At 36.0% G+C, this 10,839-nt stretch overlaps 2 protein-coding genes across 3 annotated transcripts; one reads left to right on the forward strand and one right to left on the reverse strand.

Annotated features, from left to right (window-relative positions):
• Positions 1-1,250: 1,250 nt before the first annotated feature.
• On the reverse strand, positions 1,251-4,729 carry LOC118737155 (TATA box-binding protein-associated factor RNA polymerase I subunit B). The gene is made up of 5 exons (XM_036467482.1): positions 4,431-4,729; positions 4,107-4,302; positions 3,357-3,978; positions 2,137-3,297; positions 1,251-2,079 (listed from the first exon to the last, which is right to left on the reverse strand). Exons 1-5 carry the CDS (start codon positions 4,642-4,644, stop codon positions 1,489-1,491), a joined length of 2,784 nt encoding a protein of 927 aa, XP_036323375.1. The 5' UTR covers positions 4,645-4,729; the 3' UTR covers positions 1,251-1,488.
• A 3,050-nt stretch (positions 4,730-7,779) lies between these two features.
• On the forward strand, positions 7,780-8,895 carry LOC118737156. 2 transcript variants are annotated; one of them, XM_036467483.1, is made up of 6 exons: positions 7,780-7,914; positions 7,983-8,087; positions 8,218-8,268; positions 8,377-8,418; positions 8,497-8,574; positions 8,643-8,895. In XM_036467483.1, exons 1-6 carry the CDS (start codon positions 7,812-7,814, stop codon positions 8,729-8,731), a joined length of 468 nt encoding a protein of 155 aa, XP_036323376.1. In that variant the 5' UTR covers positions 7,780-7,811; the 3' UTR covers positions 8,732-8,895. The 2 variants fall into 2 exon arrangements, with proteins under 2 accessions (XP_036323376.1, XP_036323377.1); XM_036467484.1 differs by having other exon boundaries at positions 7,782-7,914; positions 7,989-8,087.
• Positions 8,896-10,839: the final 1,944 nt, after the last annotated feature.

Raw genomic sequence — 10,839 nt, forward strand, 5'->3', positions numbered from 1 at the left:
CTACGGGTGTCACAATCCCGGGTACCCCAGTTAAAGGCTACCAATCCTGAGTCGGGCATGAGGCTCAATTGGTAGAAGAGCTGCTGCTTTCGAAGTCATACCTAAGACTTTAAAAAGGTACCACGGGGAGTAGGGGCCCCCATAGTATCCTATATTTACTATGGCCTACTCTTTGGTTGCGGCCCTTCGGGGAGTAACGTGGTGGTTGTGGTTTAATACCAAAATGCTGGAGAACTCAAAAGAGTTCGATGTGGAGTTGCATTGCAACCGGGTGCCATGACCCAAAGATTGGCAGCGGCTTTAGGTAAGCTTCGACTTCACCAAGGCGGTAAGTGTGTCACCCCACACTGCCATTGGAACTGAGATGCTTGCATTTCAGGGCAATGATTAAGGCAAAAATTAATCCGTTGAGTTTTGGACTCCGTGGAGCTAAAACTGCATTAAATTGCAGTAGGTTCCCACGTTAAACCAAAACTACATCTGTGGCATATTAGTAATTGTTGCAATATTATTATTGCTGAAGTCTAGATAAAGAATTCTGATGAGATGTGGTGATCTCCGAAAGAGCAGCTATAACTTCTTCTTCGACTTGCTTTTTCCATTTTGGTTGTTTGGTAGTTTTTTCTCTGATTTGGTTGTTTTTTAACTTCCGTCTTCCAAAAAAAATTATCAGTTCGTCGGAATTCTTTTTTTTTTTTTTATGTATGTTACCGCATAACTTTAGACCACGTCAACCGATTTCGATAATTCTTTTTGCATCGGAAAGGTAGTGTCTCAGAGGTGGTCCCATACTAACCTGGTTGAGATCCGATCAGTGGATCATGAGATATATATATATTTTTTTTATATGGGTGTTGAAGTCGGTTTTTTTTGCTAAAAATTACTTGTTTTTAATAGAAATTTGCAAATTTTTTCTTTACAAAAAGTATTATTGCATACTGAATGCCAAAAATGAATAAATGAATTCCTCAAATTCCTATTTTTAATGTAACTGTGAATAAACGTACAAATATTTCAATAATTTTTGTTTTTAACCGACTTTAAAAAAACGGAGGAATATTTTTTTTTGTTTATGTTTTTTACCACATATGTAACGTTAGCCCACGTCCCATACTTATTTGGTTCAGATCCGATCATGGGATCATGAATAAATGACTTAAATTTTTATATGAGAATTGAAGACGGTTTATTTTTATTTTTGTAAGATTTTGGTTGGTTATTTTTTCAACAAGTTTTCAACAAGTTTGGTTATTTTATTAATGTGGAACCAAATTATTCAGTAAATTTGAGAACAATTTTACGAATCCGGGATAACCAGATTCAGTAAATTTGAGACAAATTTAACGAATCCGTTCAAATACTGTTTGGAATATCCTTATAACTAAATGAAGCGGATAACAAAATGAACAGATACTAATCGGATATACGAATATCTGAACTGATATTCAGATAGCCGAATATACGAACTATTACATACTCTAGTTTCATTCACCATAGTTCTCTGTACGTATTTATTAACATATTAAAATCTTTAATCGGATTATTGTACTTAAAGCGAATATAGTCTTTAAAATCATTTAAATCTTCAACACCGTACGCAAACATTAGTTCTATGGTTAAAAGCTCCTCGTAGATTACACACCAGTCGACATTAATAGACTGTGCGCAGGTTTCCAGTAGCCAAAAGAATGAACGAGGAAATTTACTTTCTAATAGTTTTTTCTGGCAAACAGTTAGATTGTGCGAATAACCCAACAAAGTCCAACAATCCATATTTGATGTCAATAAAGTACAACTACGTTCCTCAATATTACTTATATCGTTACTATCGTCCTCCCCTAAAATTTCATCGTTTGCTTCATCGTCGCTGAGGTCAGCAAATAGCCGCACATTATTTAGTCCCCTACGTGGATTCAGAACGATCGGTGAATCACAGCTTTTAATCGGTTCCATATCGCACTCACTGAACGCATTTATTGAATGCATCGAGCGTACATTGATTTCTTCATTAATTGTAAGAGTCCTTTCAGGAACTGGTGACAATGAATCCTCTTCATCAGTGTCAACAATGCGAGAAACCTAAATCGAATAACTGCTATTGGAAAATGTACAATAGGTGAGTTTTTATATACATACTTGGCTTTTATTTGTGTCTCTTTCGCCATCAGGCTCTTTGTCATCCGGCTCACATGAGGGTCCTGCATAGATAGCTTGTTGCCGCTTTAAGGCGTCTGCCTGTAACTTTTTCACATAATTCTTCTCGTACCTATCGTACTCTGTCTTAAATTCCAGCTCTTCAATAAATTCCTCAACTTCTTTAGTAGTGCGCCATTCTTCTTCGCTTATGTCAAGGTCAATTTTTTTGGTGTACATTTCATTTTCAACCCTCTCTCTTTTCTCGTTTGCTGGTCGAAATACGCCCACCTTGTTGCGTTCACCTGTGCATGGTATACGCCTTACGTTTAATACCCAATTGTGCTGCTTGAAGTAATCCTTTAGCTCCTTGCTGTGCGTGTATGGAGCCAATGTGCGTTGCATATGATCGATACGCATAAATTCTGGTATTTTAAAGGTCGCGCTGGTTCCAGCATTGGAGCAGTGTAGTAGTATACGTTTAAAGTAGGAATGCGCCGGTGTTAAACTGGGTGGAAAGTTTATAGACTCAACAGGCTCTGCTGACTGTGTATATTCATCTACAAATTGCTGGAAAACTCGATGCATGTTTGCTATTTTCGATGTGTTTTCCTTCGTAGCATCATCCGCCTTATGCGCTGCCTCTTCTAACTGAGTGCGCCGGTCCTCCTCTACTTCTTCCAATAGTTGGGACGTGCTTTGACACTGCTTGAATTGCCGACAAAAGTTTGAGTTGTAATGTGACACTATAACTTTGCGCATTTCCACAAAATTAACCCAGTCCTCCCAAACAAATAGTAACGATGGCGGTGTCAGTTGGCCATTTATGCAGCGCCCCTCTTCTGATAGTTTTTGCAAGCATTGATTTATTGTAGTGGCGGCGCGCGATATCAGTTTCTCGGTGTGGCCATCAAGTCCGAATGATAACTTCAACACGAATATTATGTATGCCATAGTGCGTGCCTCATAGGCGGGATACTCGTGGCTAGTACGTGTGCGCATTTGTGGGGGCAGCAAATTTATGAGGTGCTCTACATATGCTGTCACGTCTGGAGGTAGATTTAGCTCAGTTACATAGCGCTCGGCAAGTTTTATCATTTTCGGCTGAACAAATTCGCGTATATTTAGGAACTTTGAGAGCAATCCAATGTGTTCTCGCAGTACCTGCAAAAATTGAACTGTTTGAGAATTTACAATAGATTTTGCTTGCGTAAAAATTTCACCTTATCGCTATATTTCGTAGGGTATATGTAAAATTGTATTTCATGCAACATCTCTTTGCAATACGGTGCAATGTTTTCTGGAAAGTACTGTATGACATCCTTGCTGCTTACATGATCCTCATCTATCAACCGAACCAAATCGCTCAACTGTATATCATCGCCGATCAGGTTAAGCGCTATGCCTAATATAGTATAAATTTGTCGAACATTCATCGTCAGCAATGCGTGCTCAGTGCGACTTATCGATCTTGCCAGCGGTTTCATTCGGTGGCACTTTAAGCTACCTTCAGCGTCCAAGGCATGCTTTTCTATATGTTTTACAGGCATAGCTTTTTTCAGATGCTTCCGGGCACGTGCTGAAAACTGCAATTTAATGGCGCGGCCAGTGGTACCTGTGCTAGAGGTATTCGCCGAAGAAAAGGTAGTTTGTGAGACATCCGTCGAGTTCATAGATGAATGTAAGCTGTATGAGGATTCATCCAATTTTCGCCGGTTTTTACGAAATTGGCGAGTGCTTACTGTTTCATTGCTTACAACAGATGTGCGTGAGTCGTCAGTTTGACGCCGTTTACGCTTTCCAGCTCGTCGCTGAAGTGCATGGTTGTACACGGCAGATGCATCTCTATGGGAAGGGTGTATGCATGTTTTATGAGTGTGTTAATATGGCAATATGTATATAACAAAATCAATTCTTAAAAATTTTTATTGTAAGGAAAAGAGCATCTATAAGTTCAAAACACATGCACTCACCTTTGTAGAAATCGCAAACCCAATCTGGGTAATTCAACGCGTTTTTTGTTGAAAAATGCTACTTCCATGCGTCGCAAATAAGCCGCCCACAGCTGAAGTGACATTAATTTTAAATCCTCTTTAGCACCAAATGATAAAAGATCATTAACAAGACCACGAAGTATATAGTTATAACATTCCCATGATGTGAGATTTGCTGGGGGTAAATTCATATATGAATACATATGTATGTATGTATGCATTAAGGTTTTACAATTGTGTATTAAACAATTTTAATTAAAAGCGGCAATAGTGTTTTGTAAATGGATTTGATAAATAGCTTACGTTTCTCTGCTTTTGCAATTTTAATTTTTTGCTTTTTAAAGAGCTTGGCCTCCAAAAAATCCGCATCCCGTTCCACTTGTACGGCGCGCACTTGCTCCTGCTTTGTGCCACATTCCTGGCAATAATAGTAACCATCACGTAAGGTGAATTGGCGCTCTCCACATACTTTGCAACTTAAATTCGAACTTGTAATAAGTTCATCACCATCTTCCATTGCAATTCGATTTTAATTGAAATTTTTGATTAAAAAATGGTTTATTTACAAAATTTCTTATTCTTCTAAATGTGCCCGGTTACAATAACAACGCCAATTTTTGTTGCAGGACAGCATGTGCAAATTTTGCATAGTGTGCAACAGTGTCCGGACTCTCCTCCGATCGGACTAGATTTACTCCGATAAGAAATTTTAAAATTAAAATCTACTCCCTAGTCCGCTGGACCACAAAAATGCTCCGATTTTTTTAATTTTCCCATTCACATTAAAAATATATTACAAAATAATTTGGTCCGATAAGAAACTTTAAATTTAAAATCTACTCCCTACTTCGCTGGACCTAAAAAATGCTCTGATTTTTTTTTACTTTACCCATACACCCTAAAAATATGTTACAAAATTATTTTGTCACTTTTTAAATTTTTGCTCAATAACTTTTGTGGCAACCACCAAGGTTTTTTATAGCAAGGTGTAACAGTAGTTGTCTATTTTACTCTTTAGCATTCCTTACGAAATTACTTTTTATTTCCCAAAGCAGGGACCGGAAAAATGTATTATAAAGGTGTATGTTAAGCAATTTGGCAGAGTATATACTGACGTTGGCTATTTTACCGACAGTAGTGCTGCTGTCGAAAAAAAATTTCAGATATTAATCTCATTAAAAATAAATACAGGAATAGGCTTAATGCCGAAATAATTGAAAGCTTAGAAAATTTTCGCAAGAACTCTTATTGACAAACGGCAAGAAATTTATCCCGTCTGATTATTTGCTTAATTTATTAAAACATTGTACATTTTTTGATGCAAAGTTTGTTTTGAATACTATTTTGGGATTAGGCTGATTTACAAGCACTCCGTGCGAATGCTCTGCAATTAAAATGTAAACACAATGGGTCCATACAAACATTCATATGTTGGTACAGATATGTTATACTTTTGATATATATTTAGCATGTTAAGAAGTAATTTTCAAATGAGCCTTTCGTCGCTCTAATAAATTTCTTGTTATGTTTAACAACATTGTGAGGCCTTACAGTTCTCTGGCATATTTAAATTACTGGAGCCTCGACCTCTTTTCAAACTGCACTTTGCGTTCATGATCGAAAAAGCTCTCTCGGAAGAAGCACCACTGCATGGAATGCAAATGCTGTAGGATATTATTTTCTTTAAATTTTTACCTTTAGACAAAAACTAAAAAAAAAATTTGCAAATTTTCATTAACCAACAGTCTGCGGAAAGTCCTGAAACTTTATTATTATTTTCTAGTGCCAGTTTGAAGTCCAAATTTCAGATTTCACTTCGTTATCTACGAATTTTGACAGTAATTTACGATCTAATTATCCAAACAATTATGGCCAATTTCAAATGAATATTTAAATAGCACTTAAGTTTAATTGTGGATTGTTGTTTAAATGCTATTTAACTTTCGTTGGGTTTCAGATCAACTTCGTTTAAATATGCTAAACAATTGGCAGCACTGCTGCTTGTTCCTTGAAATTGTTGTTGCATTTGCTTGTTTGTTTACATTTTATGCTGAACAGCTGATTGTTTTTTGGTGGGATTTGGTGGGATTGATTAAACAACCCACCAATCAATCTTGGTTGTTTGGTACAAATACAGGGTTGTATATCTCATATTTAAAAAGGCGATATTGGCCATTTAAGTGCAGATTAAATGTAAGATCTGAAAATGAACAGTGGAAGTTAATCAAAAATCTCTAAATAAATAGGCCATCTGAAATTGGGCCTTAGAACTGTAAAATTAAAAGAAAAGATAAAAAAGGTTTACCTCCTTGTGAATAACCCAAAAATTAAAACAAAAACAAAGACGCGTAAAAATAGCTCTGCTCCAATACTTTTCGTATAAAAAGTGAGTAACAACAAAAAGTACGGGAACAAAAAAAGCATTTACCTGTAAAAACGTCAACCAGTGATCGCTTGACACTTTTCATGATTGTACCAGATGAAAAAGTTCGGGTAAAATCTGGCAATATCATTCTCTTCACAACTCTCCAAAAATCGCTCTCATTTACAAAATTTTAGACGAATTTGGAGTATGGGATCATTTTTCCTGAAACCTCCTGCAAGTTCGTGTAAAAACCTCAAAGTTCATGGAGTACTGGATCAGAGCTAATAATGCAAAAATGAAGATCAAGTTAAATTTAAACACCTAACTTGTATAAGGAGAAATGTGAAGGGGAATATGTAGCTGAAGAAAATAAAAAACATTGAAGGTAAAAACAAAGATAAATATGAAGAAAAAGATGAGGATGAGGATACCGATAAAAGGGAAGATAAACCTAGATGAAGAAAGATTAATTTAAAAGTAATTATAAAGAAAATGATACAGATACTGAGACAGAGGCTAAATTCACCTCATGAACCCACCACACCCAAACTCACCAAACCTAACTTAAACTAACTACATTTGATCCCACCACAACTTGACTACCCACAACTGAACTCATCACACCCATTCTCACCATACATCACCTAAACCCACCTCACTTTGGGGACTATTTCGGGATTTGTGAGGTTTTTGGGGATTCTCGGGACTAATTCTGAATTTTCAATACTAGTTTGATAATTTTCGGGGCAATTTGGAAATCTTCGAGACTATTTCGGAATCTTCGTTAAAATTATCGGTCTTGTCATCAATATTGTTATCAATATATTTATCGATATTGTTATCGACATAATAATCGATTATCGCATCCATTGTCTAAATTTGCTTGCATTTTATTATTTTTATTATAATGCCAAATTATGTTATCCTTTGTTTTGACATTCAGGAAATCAAAGCCTATTATCAAATAAACGCAGGTTTGTAGTTTTCTATTGCCCTATTACCTATTGTTATTGTTGTTCTTGCTGTAGCAGCATAAATATTCCCCAAAGAATTAAGTAGACCATATTGTCATGAGAACGATGTGTTCAATTCAACTCAGTCGACGGGAATTCCCATAGTTAGACATTCCGTTTGTTTGTGTCACAACGCTAGCTTTATTTCTTGTGTTGTAACTGTCAGACTTATCTTTTAAATGATTGATTATAGTAACGGTATTGAGCATTTGAGGGTTGCAATGTTTAGGAAATAGTATATAAATTGGTATTTTGAAATTTTTTTATTATTTCAAAGTATTAATCACGAATAGAATTGTTTACAAAATGAAACTCATTTTGTTGTTATCCCTTTGCTTAGTTATTGTAGTGCTTTTCCTGGCAGCTACACCTCAAGCAAATGCAGCACCAGCAACGGACACTGAGGAAGGTAATAAGTTCATTACTTTTGATATTTTTTTTCATTCTTACTAAACAACTAATTTTTTTTTTATCAAGTGGTAGAAGAAAATGTTAGCGAGGATTCACTGCCGGAGCGTCCTCGTCCAGACGTTGAACCATTGAGGCCATTTAGACCTTTTCTGCCGTTCAGACCCTTTCCTTGTACGTATTTAATACAATTTGTTTTATTGTGCTAATTTATTTTAACTTGATATTTTTTTTTTGTAAATTTTTCATATATTATTTTACTTGAACCTTTTTCAATTCCTAATTTGTCATTCCTAATCTTTAGTTAATCCTTTTAACTTCACTGGAAATCCTTTTAGGCCACTACCGTTTATCTGTGAGTATAAAAATGTCTATGATGATGTAATACATACATACATATGTAGATACATAAATATAACTAAGTACTAAGCACCATTTGTTGCTTCTTTGTTACTTTATACAGTTCCTCCACGAAACTTAACGGGTCGTCCCTTCCTAAATTTTTGTAAGTTAATCGAACTGCTTATTAATGTAATTATTTGCTAATTTCTTTGCCTTACTATAGAGTTTTTATGCTTAACAGCTAATTCCTTCAAGTCCGATGTAAACAGCACTCAATCACAACCAACAAAATGCAAAAACCATTTTTTTCCTGTTATTCGTAAGTTAAAAAAAAATGCAACAACTGTATATACGAACTTTTCTAACAACATATATCTATGTATGTAGCTGATGACTTTGATGACGACGATAGCGCACCAGTCAAGGATGAAGATGTTAAAGAACGGCTGAATCGAGAACCACGTGGCCTAGATTAAAAGCCTTTTCCATCAGCTTCTTCCAATAAAGTTTTGTTTCAAATGGTTGAAATTAATTAATACACATGCATCTCCAATATTTTTCTTTGAAATCGTTGAATATTAATATTATATACATATATATGTAAGTAAGAAAATGAAATAAATAAATTGCAAAACTAAAATACTCACACTGATCTTAGTACCGTAGACTTGTGGCTATGCACAGTTGTCAATAAATGGAATTTAATGTTCATAATTCACTGGAGTCTTCATTTCTCAACCAATTTGATTATTTTTTTTTTTAATGAAAGCTTATAAAATTTTCAAGAGTCTAGTTGAGCCCAATTTTTTATGTTTTTTTTTGTTTGTATTGCATTTTTTAGTTCAAAGTGCAGAAAAAGTGCCAATTTTGAAGAAGATCGATTCTCCTGTTCCAGCTAATAAAAGTTACATAACAAAAACTAATTAAAAATTGTAATGATTTGAAATGTTATAAAAAAATTTTCAACAAAGGTATTTTCTTTTTATTGTTGGTTTTTATAAAAATTTGGGATATGCAGTTTTCTAGAACATTAAATTTTAGTATAATAAAGGGCAAGTTGCAAGTCGCTAAGAGTTCACGTTGTGCCCTTATTCATCGGTTTAGGTACTCGACCTGCGACCTAAAAAATATCTCCGACCTTAGGCTGTTTAAGAAGCACATTGGAGGGTGCCGTGTTCCAAATTTTGGATGAAGATCGGTTCCCAAGGAGTCTACGATTCCTGATACGCGGTCAGTCACAAAGAATATGCTGTGAGGTTTCCTCCACCAGTCCCCAAAACCTGCAGTCCGTCTCTACAGTTAGCATTATCTTACCTTGCAGGTCCTGTCAGGTAGCCTATAAGAGTCCTAATACCCTCCCGGCAAGTTATGAGTTTCTTTGATTTTCTTCTTCCCTTTGAACGTCGCAGTCACACACAGCCGCGTCACTGTATTATGGGCTCCTATGCTGTTCCGAAGAGTTTTATAACTGTCGAAAAGCCATGATGTCGTTCTTAATGCGTCCAAGGCCTTTAGTGCTGCCTGAATATTCGACATAATATTTGTTCTGGCACCGTTTGTCCTTCTCCGAAGACACTCTTGAATACAGACTTCGATTCCGAAGACTTCCCCCCGAAATATGTTTGGGTATGAATTGAGTCCATTGGCAGACTTTTTTGGGATCTTGGTACAAGTATGCTTGCACAGTATTCCCGTGTCCATCGGTGTACCATACTTGGGACCCTTTGTCTACATATCATAGATATTATTTCATTCAGTCCCTTTCAGGAATTTTGACCTTTGAGATCTTGTAAAAGGATAATTTCGGCAACATAATATCTGTGAAATGGATAGCGGGAGAATCAAGGAATGGCTTGAGAACCTCCAAGTGACTCCAAAAATCTCCACTTTTCATCCTGATTAGCCGTAGGGCGCACCAGCAGGCTTCCTTTTCAATCACAGACAGATGCGCATAGCTCCTATGATGCCCACGCAGACCCGGAGTGGCACCCGCACTCACTCGCTTTATTTTGGCCATCAGGCCAGTGCCGCATATGTAACACGACCATACTGAAAGACCAATGCGTAGGTTGGGTGATTTTCACTTGTTTTGCATTTTGTATTAATTTTCAGATGAAGATTTGATAAAAAACGATGAAGACAAAAAAGTGAAGAAAAATTTAAGATAAAGACGAAAAAAAACAGCGAAAAATTCATGCGCATAAGAATTAAGCTAACTGAAAGGGTAAGAAGACTAAGGCCCGGTTGTTCAATGTCTGGTTATCACTACCACTACACTATCGACGATTTCGACATCATGCATGTAACATGTGATCGATAAAGCAGTAGTTGTGCTTAACCGGAGCTTCTACCTCCGATTTGTGCTAATCAGACATTGAACAACCGGCCCTTAGGGCAAAAATTTATATATAGTTATCGAGTTATAATAGTTTATCGGATTATCGAAAGTTGTCAATTTAATAAAACTTATGAAGCTATCGATATTTATTGAATTATTAATATTTATCGATTCTTAGAAATTTATAGTAATCGCTTTTTTTTCGAACTACCAGAGTGTATTGAGTTATTGAAACTTGTCGATAGA

Source organism: Rhagoletis pomonella, unplaced genomic scaffold (genome assembly GCF_013731165.1).
Source record: "Rhagoletis pomonella isolate Grant_MI unplaced genomic scaffold, Rhpom_1.0 Rhpom_scaffold_00004, whole genome shotgun sequence".
Classification (NCBI taxonomy): Eukaryota; Metazoa; Arthropoda; class Insecta; order Diptera; family Tephritidae; genus Rhagoletis; species Rhagoletis pomonella.